Raw genomic sequence first — 19,654 nt, forward strand, 5'->3', positions numbered from 1 at the left:
CTTCCAACGGTTATGGAAGTCAATTCAGCTCTTCATGTGGAGAAGTATTATTACCTGACAGATCAAATACAGAAAATGTTCAGCCGTCTATTTATTGGACGTCCAAAAGAGCTCATCTAAAGTAGGGTCCACAACAAAAAAAGGTATCGGATCGGATCGGATCGGCATATAATTTGTGCAGTACGATACTACGATGTGGACCAGTAACATGAAAATTTTGTATTTCCCCTCTTCTCCCTCGTATTGTTTCTTATCTGTTCTGTGTTGTAAACCTAAAAGATAAACCCAGTTTCAATCTCTGATTAGATAGAATAGAATATCAATGGAAGTTCCAAAAAACTTCAGTTCATCTCTCTCTCTCTCTCTAACCTTTAACTACTCAATTCTCCTTTCTTTAATACCTGTAGGGTGACCTGCACGGAACCATGTGCTGACTCCCGAGAAAAGAAAGAAATTTCACCTCCTCCAACCCCCACATAACAATTCTTCCACTCATCTCTTTCTCTTTACATCATCATCATTTTCCATGGAGAAACCGAGATTCAAACCAGAAAACCCCTCTTCCTCCTCAACTGTTCAAGTTCTCTCTCCAAGCAGCAGTGGAAGGAGGAGTAGCGCTTCAAACTCTCCCGAATTTGAGTTCTGGATGGTCAGGAACCCATCATTTCCACAACCCCAACTCCTCTCTGCTGACGAATTGATCGTCGATGGTGTCCTCCTCCCTCTTCAACTCCTCCCGCACCATTCCGAACCACCGGACCCAGAAGAACACAAAGCCGATTCAGAAACTCCTAATCCTGAAACTGAGCCTGAACCCGGACCTGGACCGGAGTCATCAGCCGCGTTAACTGAGTCATCGACGGTGTTGTCTACTTCAAAACGATGGAGAGACATTTTCAGGTTAGGGGAGAAGAAAACAACCACCACAACATCCTCTACAGCAGCCGAAGACAGAGAGAAGGATAAAGAGAAGGAGAAGAAGAAAGAGAGAAAGGGTGGTGCTGGTGGCGGCGTTATCGGGACAGAGCTCAACATCAATATATGGCCTTTCTCCCGGAGCCACTCCGCCGGGAACAGCGGCAATAGGCCTAAGATTGCCTCCGCCACCGCAACCAGGAAGGTGAGTAGCGCGCCCTGTTCACGCAGCAACTCGGCTGGTGAGTCCAAGTCCAGGAAATGGCCGAGTAGTCCCGGCAGAGGTGGGGTCCATTTGGGAAGGAGTAGCCCTGTTTGGCAAGTCCGCCGCGGTGGCTCCGGCCTAAAAAACTCCGACCGGACTGGAACGCCGATGATGGTCCGGAATGCGGATAAGGGTGTGAAGAAAGAAGCCGTAGAAACTCGCCGGAACAAGAACAATTGTGGTGGAGTTGGAGTTGGAGGCGGAGGCGGAGGCGGAGGCGGAGCTAGGACCAGGGTTTTGAATTTGAATGTTCCGATGTGCATCGGGTATCGCCCCCATTTGAGCTGTAGAAGCTACGCGAACAATACCGCTGCTACCGCCGGTGGTAATAATAGTAGTAGTAGTAATGGTCAGAGCACCGGTGGTGGTGGTGGTGGGAGTGGGAGAAGCGGCGGCTCCGCTGGTAATAGTGTGGGTAACCTCTTGAACCTGAGAACCATATTCTCGAAGAAAGTGTACTAAACAGGTAATTGGGGTTTATTTAATTGTAATTTGAAGCTTTCACTTTTGTTATAACGTGTGTAATTAAAAATTAAAATCTCTAAATTGCTTCTGATGCTTGCTTAGAAAGTAAGGCTCTGTGCCTCTGTTTATGTATTATTAACAAAACATTAACAAGGTAGTTAAAAAGTTAGTTGCTTTGTTTAATCTGTTCATCATCATCTTAGTAGGGACATATTAGAATTTCAATGGGACCATTAAGTTAAGAAAAGAAAATTAAGAACTTGTGTTAATGGGACTGGAGGAGGAGATAGGACTATTATTTCAGCGTTATGCAGTAATTTATGCACAAAAATGGGAACTTCCTTTTTAGAATGTTGGATAGGATAGGATTACATCATACAATCGTTGACGATCTATATAGAATTAATATAGAATTACAAGCTTACAACATCACAATCATGGAAGCAGAGGAAGAGGAAGTAGTGAAGTCACAAGTGGGAGGATATAATTGCGAACGGCGACTAATTTGGAGAGGAGAGGATAGGTTTATTGATACTGCAATTCTGCGAATGTGAGGAGGAATGTTCAATGTGGTGATTTCTGTTAGTGTTTGGTTAGTGGGAATATTCTATATTCCATCACATCCCATCTCATATTACCCTTCTTATTAGGAATGATGAGGAATTATATAGGAGGCACTTGCATATGATAATAGCGACGCTTCAATCTTGATAAGACTTTGGGGCCTCCTCTCACATGTCTCCTCTCCTCTCTCTTATTAAGGAAAAGGTGTTGAACCAACGATATAGGCTCTCTCTCCCTCTCCCTTGAAGTCTTATCAAGATTGAAAGGAACTGGCTAAGGAGATTTTAATCATGCACACTAAAGGGAAAATGATGAACGATAAAGAGAGGAGAGGAACACACCAAATACACACACACACACACCAATATGACAAGAGTCGAGACCTTTTAACGCTTGCTCTTCAAGCAAACACTGCATGTTATAATATGTTAGGCACTAGCTAAGCCCTTATTGGTTAGGGTTTCTAGGATCAAGATATTTAATTTAGTGCATGGTATCGGATTGGTGATTGTTTTGTTTCAAACCAATATTATTACTAATTCTAAATTTGTCATCAAATTGAATGATTTTGCCCCTTAAGATTCTAATATATATTTTTGGGTGAAAGAACACTACCTCTTAGGGGTAAAACAGGGCCAAGTTTCTTAAAATCCTAACCCAACCCTAGGTCCTCAAAATTCAACCCATGCTCAACCCTGTCGGGTTCATGTTCAAGCCCAACCCTCTGGGTTCATACCAACCCAACACGGTCCTAATGTTAGGGCCGGGTTGGGTCGGGCTAGGCTGGTTTGGGTTGACTCTAGCTTCTAAAATGGTTGGATTAACCTTGATTGACCTGTTTTTTCCATTCATATTATACATTAAAAAATTATAGAACAATAGGAGCCCTAATTCTAATATAAAAATCCAGGGTTAGATTTCGGGTTGGGTTGGTTCGGGTTGGGCCGGGCTGAGGCCCCAACTTGAGCCCGACTCAACCCTGACTCGGGTTAGGGTTTTTCAACCCTAAAACAGCCCTCAGAGTCAGAAAACTTGGCCTAGACCCTGTTTGGGTTTAGGGCGGGCCAAAGCGGATTTAGGTTGTTAGAGCCAAACTTTTACCCCTACTACCTCTTAATGTACTCTATCGCACACATGGGGAAGTAGAACCGGGGCATGAGTGTCTTTTCACCAATGGGTATTTCCGATAATAGCCATTACATTATATTTTATAGGGAAACATAGGAATGAGGTTTTACTTTCTCATGTTTCCCTTAACCCATCAAGTATTTTGGTTCATATTAACCGTTGGATTGCGGATCTTGATCTATATATTATGGTACTAACCTCTCCTTCATTTATGCCTACAGATGGTCCACCATGCCTGACTACAAGCCCTACTCTCCCTTTTTTGTCTTGTATAGTTCTAGTTAGCAGTAGTTATTCCAACCTTTTGCACTCAGGTCAGCGCTGGGCTTGCGAAATCCTCTCAAAAGGTGAGTTTAGGCTCATGGAGTCAGGTGATACTGACGTTGATAACCCAGAAGCATGTGAAGTGGAAGGAATCCTCCATGGTTTCTTACAGGCAGAATCAGGACATTGGGCGATCAACGAAGTCTGGTTCTCCAACCGAAACTTGATCCACCTCCTTCCACAACCATCCAGGGGCGCCTGGCCGCTTTATTTCACCACTTTTTGTAAAATATTTAACTTATCCCGCTCCATCACTTTTGTGCATAAAAGCCTCAATGACACCCGACTATGGCTTTGATAAGGAAGTTGGCTACCGATTGTTATCCTATGATCGGCAGTCCTCCACTTGCTATTGTAAGATGACTTTTCTATCCTAATAGTACTTTTCTTTCCTTGATAAAGAAAATAAAAAACAAAAACAAAAAAGAAAAAACTTATTGTACGTCAAGACACATTGCAATTTTTCATTGTTTTTAAAAATAAATCATGTGTCTGAGTAAGCTGTAGGCTAAGAAAACACTTGCCCCCTTTTTTGTTTCTATTTTACCGCAAAGCTATGGTGACATTGATCCGTATTGACTAGGTATCGACTACCGCGATATAAATAATAGCTGATCCCATATCAATTCTTAAAACCCTGTCTCCAGTCCTCCTAATTGATTGGCTCTTTCTTTGAAAATCCACAACTTAATCCTCCCTTCTTTATAGGTCATCTGGGTTCAGTGTAAGTGATAGGTTGAGGTTACCTCTCTTTAAGACTTGGCTCATGTCACTTTCACTCATCCCTCGTTCTTATTCTTGTTCTTGCTCCTCTTCTTGTTCTTCATAGTTATTCATAGGAAGCTAGTTCAGTTGACAGGGTACTCAAATTAAGAGGAAATATGGCCCACGTTAGCATTAAGATTGTGGGTTGATTTTCCATCCAATTTAACTTAATCAGACAGTAATATAATACAATATAATTTATTAAAAAATAATTTAAAAAAAAAAAACAATTTTATAACCAATTCTATGAAAAAATCACTACCATGTGGCAGGAACTAGCTACTGTGCTAGATTTATCCTTAGAATTTTGTGAGGAGAGAATGCTTAGGAAGGAATTTGGGACAACTAAACGATGAAAGAAACATGGTTACCACAAAGTAAGGATTGGGATGGTCCCTTGCCACCTCGTCTTCTCTTCCAACATTTTCTTCACCTCACCACATTTATTGTTGTTGGATGGATTTCTTTGGACATTCAAGGATAATTTCAATCCATTTTGCGAAGAGATTATGACCATCGATTGATAGGGAATTGTCTTCATCTGATCTTTTCGATTACAAGGAGTGTAGTGAATTGGCCTGAGTTTGGCATCTAGATAGCAGTATAAACACAAACCCCAAAATAAATAAGAAACTCTTATTCTACCTCCCCAGTTACATGGGGAGGCACCTAATGTGCTCAGTGAAGATTGTAGGGTCAATCCCATGACCTCTTGAAACCCACCTAACCTATAGGTAAGGGTACCAACCATCTTACCAAGTTGTTGTTTTCAACGAGCTAGTGACCATCTAGTTGGTCTTTAGTTGAAATTGTTAGTCTTACCATGTAAAGGATTTGTACACATCCATCGTAGGGCCTCTTTCATGAACTGCCTATTTTTTTCCATGTGGATAAGATGTAATGGCATAATGACATTGAATGAAAAAGGGACCCTTATGGATAGGTCAAATGTCGAATTTGGATGTGAATCATGCACTAGGCTTTCTCTATTGTATTTCCAATCATTTAGGATGTAGGGCTTCTCTTGGCTAGTTTTGATCTTTGCTCTTATACTCATGTTAGTCGAGTTGACAATGTTTGTGCCCATGCTATTTCCAAATAGGCTATGATTTAGGTCTTAAGAATACTTCTTTCCTTGAAGATCTTCTTAAGAGATTGTATTTACCTTTTTTTTTTTTTTCCCCTTAGAAGAATAATTTGTTTCTCTTGTTGGACATATTTATGTGTGAATTACAAGGTTTTTCGTAATAATCAATAGAGATTTCAATAGTTTCCTTTGTGGTTCAATTCTTATGGGCTTTTATCAGTCCACAATCCCAACTACAAAATATAAGACATCAACCCTAAACAATACTCTCATTCATCTAGAAAATCTAGAACATAAGTCAATACGAGGAGACTTATAGTTTGTAGGGTCAGAGGGGAAGAAGGTCGCCATTCCTTCCAATGCCATTTCCATCAAAAGTCTAGGACGGTAGTCAATGCTGGGGTGGTTGAATTGCAACCTTGGCGATGTGAGAGACTAGTTTGAAATGAGAAGTATACTTGAGACAAGAAAGATATTTTAACATGGTAGGGATGAGAGAAGAAATGGCCTTCAAAGGTTATATATGTCTCTTTTCCTTCTTTTCTTTTTTTTTTTTTCTAAATGCTGACCTGAATAGTCTGATGTTATGCTTCTGATCCTGGGTCAAAATGTTCCAATTTGAATATCAAATATATGAAATCAAAATAACAATAATAATAATAATAATAATAATAATAATAATAATAATAATAATAATAATAATAATAATAATAATAATAATAATAATAATAATAATAATAATAATAATAATAATAATAATAATAATAATAATAACAAACCATTTAATGACAGTAAAAAATAATACATTTAAACAATGTTTGGAAATCAAGAAAAGAAAAGAAAATAGTACAAAAGATGAAATACACAATAAAACAAAAATCATAATGTAATTATGACTATTTATGCGTTTATATCTCTTCTAAAATTCAATATTTTTTTTCTTTTTTTGCTACCAAACATGAAAAATGCATGACGGGAATTTATTTCTGCCACTTAATGTCAGCAATTAGCGGCAGTAATATTTTATTGCCAATAAAAAAGCATAAAACGGTCAATACTAAAAACCACCATTAATTAATAGCTGTGGGACAATTTACAATGGCCTTGCTGCAGTAATTTTTACTGTCAATAAAATTTTTAGTAGCTGTTTCTCTTATCTAGATAGCACTAGAAACACAAACCCTAAAATAGATAAGGATGTTATTCTTTTTTTACTGTCAATAAGATTTTCAGTAGCGGTTTTCTCTTTTATAGATAACACTAGAAACACAAACCCTAAAACAGATAAGGATGTTATTCTTCTTCTTCTTGGACGAATAGATAATTTATAGATAGATCAAATGTCAAATTTGAAGGTTAATCATTCACTAAGCCTTCTATATTATATTTCCAATCATTTGTGATGAAAGGTTTCTCTCAGTTTCTTAAAAAAACAAATGTTTTTCTCTGCCAATTTGATCTTTGCTCTTTTCAGGTTGGTTGAGCTATCTTTGCTCATTCTATTTCCAATTGGGTTTTGACTTACACTCATTTGGATCTTTGGAATAACTTCTTCCATTGAAGATTTTCTTAAGCTTGTATTTACCCTTTTTCTCTTAAAATTATAAGTTATTTCTCTTATTGGACCTAGTTATGTGTTTGTAAGAGATTTCAATAGTCTCCTCTGGACCTCAACTCTCAAGTAGCATAGGCTTTTAACTGCCCTTTGAAGACAGTTCGCAATCACCCCCCCCCCCCCCAAAAAAAAAAACCCCTCAACGTTACCCTCATTCATCTGGTAGAGGGAGAAAATCAAGAACTTGAATCAATAGGAGGGGACTCAATTTGCAGGATCAAAACGGGGAAATGTTGTCTTTTCTCCTAATGCCATTGTCATTAGAAGTCTGGAGAACTTGACACTGCCATATTTATTTTTTTGTAGTGTACAAATTGTACCTTCACCTGAAGCAAAAAAATTGAAATCGGACTATTTAATACCCTTAGTAATATATATGGGATAACGTCGTTGAATGAACATAGTTTTGGCCTATTGATGATAGCTTCGGCTTAAAGAGCCCCCTCAGGGGAAGAGGTCTTGGAATCGAACCTTGTCATATTCGGGTGTATGTAAGTATGTGTGTAGGAGTAGGTGGCCATTGACCCTACTAGAGCCAAATAGGCTGACCATTGACCAACACAGCTCAATAGAATAGGTCAAAAAAAAAAAAAAAACAAAAAAAAAAAAAAAATGCCATTGCACCCTATTTTTGTAATGGACAAAGTATGTTCAGTTGGTCTAACTAGAAATATTTATCTGGTTGATCCGATAATCTGAAATATGACATGTCAAATTGGCCAAACTTTATGAATAGGTATCCCTAATTCCCCAGCTTATATTTCATGTTTAGCCAAAAAAAAAAAGACGAAATCTAAAATAAATAAATATTAAAATGCATTATATACACCTTAATTACAGCTCAAATTTTATTCAAAATAAAATTGTATTTGTGAAGTTATGTAAAGGAAATACCCCCATCTACAACATGTACACATGATAGAGCATTTAAATTTCAAATGGGAGCAAAATTTAATAATTTCAGCTAGCCTTCACCACCACCACCACCACCTCCACCTCCACCTCCACCTCCACGCCGCCACAACCACCACCACCACCACCAGAACAGCCACCATCATTAATGGTGCATTCTTCTTGTACGGTAATAACAGTGGGTGGAGCAGCGCCAGTATCCATCATAAGAACCATGCCACCATCTTTGATGCCCTCACTGCCTTGATTGGTCTTTCAACACAATTAGAAAAACTGGAATTCCAGCACCTGGACCCAAGAAAACGATAGTATAAACCATCTTTGATGCCCTAACTGCTTTATAAGCTCTTGCTTTAATGGTAATTCAGTTTGTGTTCCATTTGTTCTATAGAGCTGATCTGATTGTAAATTTATAGTCTTATGTTTTAAGGGAAAAAAATCAACTTTTTAGACCAACTTCCACGCAATTTCATATAGTCATCAGCCAAGCTTGTATGTGTAAACAACAACTACAATAAGAATATTTTTCATATTTAGTTCTTTGGAATGGTCAAGAAAAGCTTATCCTACAGTATTATTCTTTCGTGGAAGGCAGAGCAAGTTCCATTGACTTCCTAAAAAACATACCTCAATGTAGGGGTGTCAATTGGTCGGGCCGGGCAGGTCTCAAATGGGCCTACCTGGGCTTGTCGGGTATGTACCCTAGCAACATGACCTGCCTATTTAAGGAATGAATCGTCTTAGTCAGTCTTGTGTTAGGTTTTGGGCTTTAATCGGGCTTCTTCTAATCGGTCTAATTAGGCCTTTAATGTGTTAATGCACCTATAAAACCTCAAACGGTCATTATAAATTGTTTTATATTTAAGAAACTTTGGTATATTTTATTAAATCATAAAAATTTTTAAAAAAGGCTTTACAATTAATTACATTCAATAATTGATAAAAATATCAATATATACCCTATTTTACCTCAAAAAAATCAAAATATAGATATAAACGGTCGGGCTAAACGTGTCAAGTCAAGTCGGGCTTCTAAACAGGCCAGACGAGGCATGCACCCATCATGCTTACCTCTTGCACCATGTACTACCTGTCAATCCCGACACATTTATTAATTAGGATGGTCCAAGTCATGTCATAAACGTGTCAAGTTCAATCGGACCTATCAAACCGGGCCTGAAATTGACACCCCTACCTACAAGGCATTGAATTTGAATCCTCTCCTGCCAACTATACCTTCCAACCCCATTGGGTAAAGATCCAAAATTCCCTCGAGAGGTCATTGCTTGAACATGCTTTTAGCTTTAGGTACAAACATTATGCCATCTACCAAAAAATTTCTTTTCGAGCTTTTTTTTCTTTTTCCTTCTGATAGATAGGATGCAATGTGAGTAAAACTCATGATCTCTTAATTGAATTTTTGGGTACAAGTGTACAACTGATTAAACCATTGTTGGAAAACCAGGTTTTGTGACTCGATTCATCCTCTTTAAATCCTAGTGAATTGGAGCGAGTCACATAAAACCAGGCGAGTCAGGTCAAATTTTCCCCTCTTATTTCCATACTAGTCTTTCTCAAGCAATCCAAATAAATAATTAATTAATAAATTAAATGAAACAAGATGGAATAAAAATGTTTGTTTTTCAAAATTTTCAATGAAACTCATCATTCATTGTCTCTTGGATGAAAGTGATAAAATCCAACTAGGAGATGTCATGGATTTTATCACGGACATGAATCATGTTTTTTTAATTAAAATTTAGATATATACACTCAATAGTGACTAGATTCAATAATGAAGACTTCAGTGATTGAAAATTTAACATCATTAGAATATATTTCAATTCAAAACTATTCAGAAATGCTGACTTAAACTTTTGATAAGAATCAACCGTCTTGATGTGACTTGGGCAAAACAAACGAGTCACGAATGACTCGGCATGATTTGATCCTAATGTTGTTATTTTTTAATACAGAACAAATCTCCATGACTCTTGATTAGGTTTCTAATATTTTGACCAAACTCAGCCTAGTTTTCCTAGTCAAAACCTGAGTTGTCAACAATGGATTAAACAAGAACAAAAAAAATGCAGAGTTAAAAATTTTTAAAAAGCAGAAAATCCTTAACCCCTTCTTTAAATTTCCATAAATCGTTTCCGAAACTATTTTTCAAATAAATAAAACTTTTACTTAAATATAATAACATGTCCAAATTCTTTTTTTCTCCCCAGGAAAAGTTTTGGTAAGAGCACTATGGTCTGGTATTAATTCTTCCTGATATTTAGTAAATTATTTGTTCTTCCAATAATTTTCACATATAAATTGCAAGAGTCAAATTTTGTTAAAAAAAAAAATTACATTTTTGAACTCAAATCCGATCAGGGCAAACTATTTGCAAGATACACCTTTTTTTTTTTTTTTTTTTTTTCTTTTGTCCAAATTAAACACGTTTCAACACAGACGTTAACATTAAAATTATGTAACATTCATATGTTCCTATGAGATTTGATACACTCAACCTAAGTCTCACTTTCTAATATATAAAAAATCAAATCAACAATCAATTCCATGTCTATCGTGTCTTTGGAATCCCCCCCACCCCCTCCCCTCCCTCTCCCCTCCCCTCCCCCTTCAGAACTATCTTCTTAGGATAAGCTGAGATAAAGACTCTCACATCATAGTTGCCATAGAATGGTCACCCAATTGGAGCTGTAAGGACAAGATTCAGATGTCATGCCTTCTTTGAGTTTCCAGATTATGTTCCAACTTAAAAATTCTTATTTCATCAAATCTGAGCCCACACTCTACTTTAAATAAAAAAAGATAAATGTAAGCGCCTCCCCCACCCCCACCCACCCCAGGAAAAAAAAAAAAAGAAGTGTTTATCCATCAGAAAGAGTTTCCCTTCACCTCTTCACTCATGGATTTTGACACTTGAATGGGACTCCAGGACCAATGGAAAGGGCATTTCTGACCTTCGTCAATAGGGTTGAAGTAACTTTAAGATCATAGAGATGAGTGAAGGAAAGGAAAACTTTCCCCTTATCCATACAACATCATAATAAACAATAAATACCATTAGTACACGTGCATGATGCCTCGACCGGTGGTCGTGTCCCTTCAAAAGCCCTGATTGCATTGAAGCAACCCAAGCAGCAGAACTGCCTCCCTGCATGAAGAGGAATTCATCCATGCATCAGGGCCAAGCAAAAAGAGGGCTATCACAATAGCAGTTGTTTCAAACTATTAAGGAAACTCCAAAGTCAAGATGATGGTTGAAATTTTCCACACATTCCAAGACTAACAACACAATTAGTTTCAAAGAAAAATATAAGACAAAGACTCAATGGGCTCTACAATCCATCACACATATACTGTCAATTTTTATCTACATGCCTATGCAACAAATTATCGCATAGCGACACATAGAAGACAAATAGATCACACATTTAAAAAAATAAAAAATAACTTAACGTAGCCATTTCCAAGTAATTCTATCCATTGAAGAGTACATGATTCATCTTGAACTCAAACAAAGTGCATCTGTTGGAACTTCTACCAGCTTTAATGAGCATCTACATATGACACAGCAATAAAAATTGCGGCTAACAAACAAGCATATGGCATACCTATCACAATCAAAATTTCACATTACATCACCAAACCAGAAGAAACCTCTCTTAACTCCTCTAATATAGAAGTTTATTCAATTAGACACCTTTAAGCAACCAGATAAAAAAGAGATACTTCTTGATGCATTTGAAATATCCAGGAATGAAGACTGGTCCAGAAAATTGGGTACGCTCACCTTATCCAATCCTTCTCCTGACACATATACTATCTTATGTTATGCTAGGCAGCCTCAGTCAGCTAGACTCAGCCCTGAAACCTACAATATCAATGGGCTATAACTTCTTTTTTATGTAGAATACCAAAAATATTTTGGTCAAGTAGTTGTCAGTCAGTGGCAGCCCTTTATGTTTTGTAAAAAATGGGCATGGGAAAGTTTTTAATGAATGGCAATTCCATAATTAGTATAATAATATGTTTTTTGATTTTCTTATTTGTGACATTTGCATCACAAGGCCTAGCTTCCTTGCCGTTGCAGACATGGGTGGTACATGTGATAGAAACTTCATAACCATCTTATTGGTCAAATTTCAGCTTAAGACAAGGGAAGTGATTAATAAACGATTACAAAGTTCATAAAATTACAAGATTGTGCTAGATAGTAATCGAATCTAGGGGCATTCTGCAATGCAGCATACCAGCATCACTTTTAAGGTAATTCCCCTACTTCTTGTTTGTGCTGGAACATGGCCAGTGAGATGGACATGGGTTCCTCCATGATATGGATCAACCCTTCAGTGTCACAGGGCAAGTCATGAAGGATAAGATCATAACTAATGGACTGACATATGGTCAACTTTTTTTTTTTTTTTGGTCGAAGCTATCTCCTATTTTTATCTGAGCAATATACCATCAAAAACAGTGAAAAGGTTCAATAAGGGCAATGTTTTAGAGAAAATATTTCACTGATTTAGATAGAAAGAGAACAGAGCCATAATTTCAGCAGTATAACATGTTATAACATGTTTTCCTCTCCTTTTCCCTTTTGAAGAAATTTAAAAATCCGATTGGTCTGACTAGATATATTATAATTTCATCAGTATAAACTCTCTTGCCATGACCACTATTTTCCACAAGCAGCAAGCCCAAAAGGATGTAGGTAATGTTTTTTTATAAACCCCTTTTTAATATGTGTTACAACATCAAGATCCTGCAATCAGACCAAGGCAAAGAGAAAGAGAGAAGAGAAGCAGAAACAGCCAAAGTCGTGAGAGACTGCGTGCGGCTAGAATGGAAGCCGCAAGCCCCTCCTCTATTTATAATATCTCATCAATAAAAATAATATGGGGACAAAAATACCTCTGTACCCTGCACACCAAACCCAAAAGATAACCAGAAAACCCATTAAGACCAAAATACCCCTAAAAACTCAACAATAAGTTTTGGTATTTGGGATATCCACAGGAAATATCATGTTTCAAAGAGATCCCTCACCTTAGTGGGCAGAATTTCATAGCACGGGAATAGGGCCGCTCAGGAAGGTCTGAATGGGATCTAACTCAGATTGATGACCCCCTCGCCAACCCTGAAACTAGCAATCCCTAGAAACCTCAATGGCTTACTAAGCCATCATAAAAACAATGGAATAGTTGAACATGTATCCAAGGGGGTGGGGGGCGGACAAAGAATTGTACAATGCTTCAATCTAACAAGTTTTGGCTCCAATAGCTTCTACCGTCTCCCTTGTCCATTCCGTAATGTCAAGGACGCGCTCTACCTAATGATTATGTACCCCACCCAGCAATATTTAACCAACAGTCCTAGCAGCAGCTGATATTAATACTATGCTCAAAATATTCATTTGTCAACCTCAAGACTTTCAACGCAGCACTCTGAATTGGACGCCTAAAACCATATGAGCAATCAGACATGTAAGACTATTCCCTTCCCCAAGGGTTTATTCCTGTCATCCCTCTAGATTTATTGCAGCTAAAATGTAAATAAGCAATAGGCCCATTCTATCCCGAATTATCAATGAAGGAAAATCTAAGATATAGTCACTACAATGCCATAAAAATTAAGAAAGTAACGGTAGCTGGCTTTAACATGCAAGAGATGAGGTCACCATCAGTTCAGAAAAAGGAAAAAAAAAAAAAAGGATACAGAGTCTTAAATAGTGATGATCTAAATCTTTGTGCCCCAAATATGATAGGATGATAATCCATTTCCTCTAAATATAGGCATCCTCCCATTAGAATATGTTGGATCAACAAAATCCAGCAAAAATTTACACTAAATATTGACAAAGAGGATGACATTGCCAACAAGATTAAAATAGGGTGGATAAAGTGGAGAGGTGCGTCTAGACTCTAGAGTGTTGTGTGACCGGCATATCTCTTTAAAGCTTAAAGGAAATTTTTATAGGACTATCATTCGTCTAGCTATAATATATAGTCTAGAATGTTGAGCAGTTAAGAAGTGTCATATAAATAAACTGTGTTGCAGAGATGAAAATATTGAGATGGATGTGTGGGAAAACAAGGAAGGATAAATAAAGGAATGAACATATTAGAGCTGGGTTGGGAGTAGCACCGATTCATGATAAGATTAGACAGAGTCATTTCAGGTGGCATGGGCCATGTCCAACAGAGGCATTCGGATGCCTGAATATGGATGAGTGACTTGATTGATTCAGGTTGAAGGAACCAAAGCTAGGGGTGGGTCTAAAACAATCATAGGAGAAGTGGTGAAGAAAGACATGCTTAGCTTAGGCCTCGTATCTTGTATGGGTTTGAATATATCTGATTCAAGAGCTAGGATCCATTTAGCCGACCTATTTATTTGGGATAAGGCTATGTTGTTGTTGAAAAAAATATAGCACCACCATAACATCAATAGAAATATTAATTTGATAAATATCTTCTTCTTAGTAACATGAATATCTTCTAAGTATGTTCTTGATACTAATAATACATCTTAACCTAAGTAATATACAGAATTATATCTCTTAAAATATGGAATCAATGTCAAGGCAACAATTCTGTATTAATCAATGTCTACCACCTAATATCTTGGTTTTTTAAAAATGAAACATGTCTCTAAGTGAAAGTGGACCTAATTGGTGTTAGCAGTTCAATATTGCAATGCGGATTAGAAAAATAGGATTGTGTTGGCACCAATCAAAGAGAAAGACATTTTGTGGGTTGGGGGGATGGATCAAGTGATGTAACAAGCTTGGGAGTCACGAGAAAATAAGAAACCATGACAAAAAGTAGATAGGAATCTCTGGCAACAACTACTTAGGAAGTCCAGTGTTTAATTTGCAGGAAATAATTTTTTTAAAGGCCTCAAGATGTTAAAAATTCACATAATTTTCAGTTTGATAAAACTTACATCCCAGAATGCAAAAATCTTAATCCAAGGGTTGCATAGACAGTATTCTGAACTAATTCAATCAAGTCCGTGGCAACCTAGATCAGCAAGTTAATAATCATTTTAACACAATATTGCATCCCACTAGAAGTCAAACTCAGAAAAACCCATCTAAAATGAAGTTAATTTAAAAAATATCCAAACAAAATCAACAGAATATTGATCAGAAAAAAATGCATGCCATTCATCTATTTAAATAAATAAATAAATAAAAAGAGGATGAATAATACAAAATCATTCGATAGAATGACCCATTTTAGGAACTAGCCCAAACCAACCAACACCTATAGTGCATATCTTCTTGCATTCAGTAACCAGATCATTGGGCTTGAATCACCTACAAATTAACCGATGCTTAAGAAGTGATATCAGTAAGTCATGGTTGTAAGTCATAACTAATAACTGAAACAACGAACCAACTACTCATATTCTTTTTCATGTCAAAAGTGCAGATATAGAACAGTGAATTCCAATTGATCTAATCAATTCAACCTCCTCAATTGGTCAATAAGATCATGGAACAGAGTTGATTTGATGGTTGGGGTCATTCAATCCCACCAAACAAGTTCATACAAAGCAACCAAATCTATGGAACTATTCATCATACTCTTTCTTTTATTTATTTTTCCTTTTCAAGAATTAATTGATTGATTATGGAACACAGGGCGCCGATAAATCTAAACCATTTTCAAAAATTTAACTTCATAGTTTTACCGTTCCCAGGTCGAATTATCGTCTTCCTCCTCGACACGCTTCCTCTTCCGCTTCCGATTCCGATTCTTTTGGGAAATAAACGAAGCGACCTGGAGCTGTATCTTCAACAACATCTGAGTCATCTCCAACTCTAATTCCACTCTACGCTTCTCCGATTCCATCCGCGATGCTTCCCAAGCCTTGACCACCTCCATCTCCTCCACCTCCATCCGCAACAGAGTTCCTGCGAAGACATGGATGCTGGCAGCCAGATCACCCCACCGATTCGAGTCGCTGATAGAATCTTCCGTCGACGAGTCTGGTGGAGACGGTTCAAGGAAGGGTTCCTCGTCGTCGTCGTCGTCGTCATCGGCGTCGGCCGTGCTAGGTGTGTCGGCCGGCAACGAACCGGACAATAATCCGGCATCAAAAGCGTGTGTGAGACGGCCCTGGTCCGTTTCGGTGCGACCGGCCAAGCCAGCCATTTACCCTTTGGTCTTCACTAGTGTAGTACAGACTAGAAAGTAGACATTACTTGAGAACAAAGAGCCGTTGGAACGCAGCGAACGCCCTTATAATGAAGTATCCTCTATGATTGAAATGAATGATAGAGAACCGTTTGATTAGAATCTATTTAAAAGAGTAAAAAAGTATGAAGGCGACAATAGTAGAATATGTGGATGACCACCAAGCTAGTATTAGCGTGGTCCAATGAGCCCCCCTTGTTGGCCCTTGGTGGGTCTTATCTGGTCTTTTGCCGGTATCTTGTCTGACCCCTTTGTGCATCTCTATGCGATCCCTTGGTGGGTCTTACCTAGTCACTTGGACCATAACATTGAATTGAAAACAATAAAAACAAATGGAAAATTCACATGCACCATCCTTAGCCTTTGCCCCAATTACATCACCTGTCTTTCGTTTCATTTTTTACATTTAAACTCAAAAAACTAACATCGTTTCACTAGTTTGAGGTTTTTCCTATTAATTTGAACCTAATTTTTTTAAATCCCCAAAATACCTTTCTTTATAACCTTTAACCTGCAAAAGAGAAACATTTTGGGGCTTAGGGTTTAAACTTTGGTTTGTGATTCCTCTCTGCGATACCTCACCGAATACATTTCGACGAACATGAAGTTGTTCCGACAATGGGACGTTGCTCACCGTAGATAGTTCTGGCGAAAGAGAAACACTTTGGGACTTAGGATTTAAACTTGGTCTGTGATTCCTTTCATTTATAAGAATCTCTAAACTCTCACCCCCTTCTTCTCCATTCACAACAAATGGGACCCGCTGGTAATCTTCAGAACCAATAAAAACTCTCTCTCTCTCTCTCTCTCTCTCTCTCTCTCTCTCTTCTCTCTCTCTCTCTCTTAAATTTCTGGTTCACAGGTGATGTCTGAGAGCATCTTTTGGTGGTAGACATCGATGGAGATGCTCAAATCGAAACGAAATCGAAACTCCAAATCCATGGACTAAACAAAGTATTCGATCCAGGGGTGACGATAATAAACGGAGTGAGTGTAGATATACCAAAATGTGTGATTGGACCCAGCGGTAGTGGCAAATCGACGATGCTAAGGGCTTTGAATCGACTTTGGGAACCGCCGGCAAAAACTGTGTTTCTCGACAGCAAGGATATTTGTGATTTGGATATGCTGAGTAGGAAGGGTAGTTAGGTCTTTTTAATTTCGAAACTCACACTAATGAAACGGTGTTGTTTTTTGGATTTAAATGTAAAAAACAAAACGAGAGGGGGGTGATGTAATTGGGGCAAAGGCAAGAGGTGGTGGATGTAAATTTCCCAAAATAAATAGAAGAAACAACAAAATTTATCATTAGTCCTAGAGGACAATAACCAATCATATTCTTGTCTTGCGGCATACTGTTGGCTACAATATCGGAAGTGTGTGGGTGTGCTAGAGTCATATAGACTCGAGAGAATGTTATGGAATATGATTGACTGATTTCTAATTGAGGAGAAAGTGAGATTTTTCCAATGTCTTGATTGCTCCAAAGACTTAAAATGAAAAAACAATGGAAGAAGACCGCAATCCATTACAATCAATCATGGCAAAATAAGGACTACCATGAATAAAAACTTAGAAAACCATGATAAAACACAAGTCATCATGGTTTTTGAGACAATAACGATAAAACAAAGGACGCTATGGTCTTTGCTAATCTATTTGGCATATCTCAGACTAATCTAAAAAGAAAGATAAAAACTGAAAATATAAATGTATTTGATCTATTATTGTTGCTCCTTTTATAGCCTAAATTTCCACAACAGCAATGACCCACTTGAATAATTAAAATTGCTCGAACCACTTGAAATTGCACACTTATCGCTCCCTTGATCTCCATCCTTTGGCTATTTTGTGTATCAATCAACTTGATCATATTCGATCAACCTAATCGTATTCAATCATCCTGATCGTATTCGATCAGCATGATAGGACACTCTGATGGATCAACATGGGGTCCTCGTTTTATTGGTCAACATGATTATCAGTCAGCTTGATTGATCAACTCCTTAACACGATCATCCAATAGATCAACATCAAATCGGTCATTCCCTTAGCACATATTCTACTTCTTAAAGGCCGTACCGGCCGAAATGAAGTATCAACACACAAAGAGATTTCTAGAATTGGAGAGAAATAAGGGAAGATACTATACCAGATCACAGATTGAGAACCCAAGCATCCTCAAAAATGTAAGTAGTAGTGGGCCAGTGGCATCCCAATTCTCCGGCGAAATCCCTTTAGTATGAGATATTTTCCTTAAGCAGACTACGAGCCTAGGAGTTGTTCTTGTGAGGCTTAACATCAAGGAAAGAGGAAGAAGGGGAGTATTTCCCTTTTAATATTGAACTCACAAACCCCCACTGTTATGTAAAATGCAATACCTTTGTTTGGCTACTAGAGCGAAGTTAAAGCTTTCAAAGTCTAAAATCCCAACCCCCATCCGTTTTACTTCTCCCATTTAATCCAATAACACTTAGAAATAATGTGATTTAGAGCATGACAAATAGAAATAGTGAATAAAAGCATAGAAATGACATAACAAGGTAAGCAAGTAGCAACAACTTTGAACCGAATGGTTGCTCAGTTGGCAAAGATTAACACCTCAAAATTAAGATGTCATGAATTTAACTCTTCTTGGGGCCTAAAAAAAGAGGTAGCAACAATTTTGATAAGAAATTCTTTCCCTGCAAGGAAAGAAATTTTGTTAGAAAGTAGGCCCAAACAAGTAGCATGAATCGAGACAAGGCTTTAAAGTCCATTGAAGAAGCCACCTCAACTTGCTTAGAAAGATCTACCTATTGGAATGCAATTGTAAGTATTCTTTCTATCTTAAAGCAAGTGATCTATCACAGAATACGTAATGGGAATGATACTTTTTTCCTGGAATGACCTTTGGATTTTAATTCTTTCTTCTAATATTCTTGATACTGTCAATGCTTTCTTGGTGGGAAATCAATGAAACATTACTTTATCACATTCCATTTTTCCTGTCTATATTGCAAATGTGATTTCCAGTTTACCTTAATTTATCACTCTGATAGATGGTGGCGTCATCTATCAAAAAAGGGAATAACCACTAAGATTACTACAAATTTTCTCACAACTCCTATGCATGCTAACTCCCATGGGTGCTATAACAGATATTTTGCTCATCTCCATGCTCTCGATGGTGGCGATTTTTTTGAAAATCAAATTACACTCCAAATTTAAGATGTTCATTTGGAGATTAGCTTTTGATGGAATCCCCTCCAAAGAGACTTTGCACAAATGGATGGACTTAGACACCTCTTGTGACCTTTGCCACAGGGAATAGGAAACATGTTTCCCTTACATGTGAATTCTCAAAAAGAATTTGGGTTGTGGGCCCTTCGAGTTTAAGAATGGAGTTTTTC

The 19,654-nt window shown here is 37.7% G+C and overlaps 2 protein-coding genes across 2 annotated transcripts; one reads left to right on the top strand and one right to left on the bottom strand.

Annotated features, from left to right (window-relative positions):
* Positions 1-256: 256 nt before the first annotated feature.
* On the top strand, positions 257-1,828 carry LOC122058892 (translation initiation factor IF-2-like). The gene has a single exon (XM_042621589.1). It carries the CDS (start codon positions 527-529, stop codon positions 1,640-1,642), a length of 1,116 nt encoding a protein of 371 aa, XP_042477523.1. The 5' UTR covers positions 257-526; the 3' UTR covers positions 1,643-1,828.
* Positions 1,829-10,743: 8,915 nt separating this feature from the next.
* LOC122058770 (uncharacterized protein At4g22160) lies at positions 10,744-16,293 on the bottom strand. The gene is made up of 2 exons (XM_042621442.1): positions 15,757-16,293; positions 10,744-11,209 (listed from the first exon to the last, which is right to left on the bottom strand). The coding sequence occupies exons 1-2, from the start codon at positions 16,218-16,220 to the stop codon at positions 11,161-11,163; spliced, it is 513 nt and encodes a 170-aa protein (XP_042477376.1). The 5' UTR covers positions 16,221-16,293; the 3' UTR covers positions 10,744-11,160.
* Between the last annotated feature and the right edge of the window lie 3,361 nt (positions 16,294-19,654).

This window comes from Macadamia integrifolia, chromosome 13, assembly GCF_013358625.1.
Source record: "Macadamia integrifolia cultivar HAES 741 chromosome 13, SCU_Mint_v3, whole genome shotgun sequence".
NCBI classification, from domain to species: Eukaryota; Viridiplantae; Streptophyta; class Magnoliopsida; order Proteales; family Proteaceae; genus Macadamia; species Macadamia integrifolia.

Coding starts and splice junctions, on each gene's coding strand:
- LOC122058892 (XM_042621589.1), top strand. CDS start 527: ATGGAGAAACCGAGATTCAAACCAGAAAACCCCTCTTCCTCCTCAACT.
- LOC122058770 (XM_042621442.1), bottom strand. CDS start 16,220: ATGGCTGGCTTGGCCGGTCGCACCGAAACGGACCAGGGCCGTCTCACA. Junction 11,210..15,756: donor GATAATTCGACCTGGGAACG/GTAAAACTATGA, acceptor CTCTTCATGCAG/GGAGGCAGTTCTGCTGCTTG.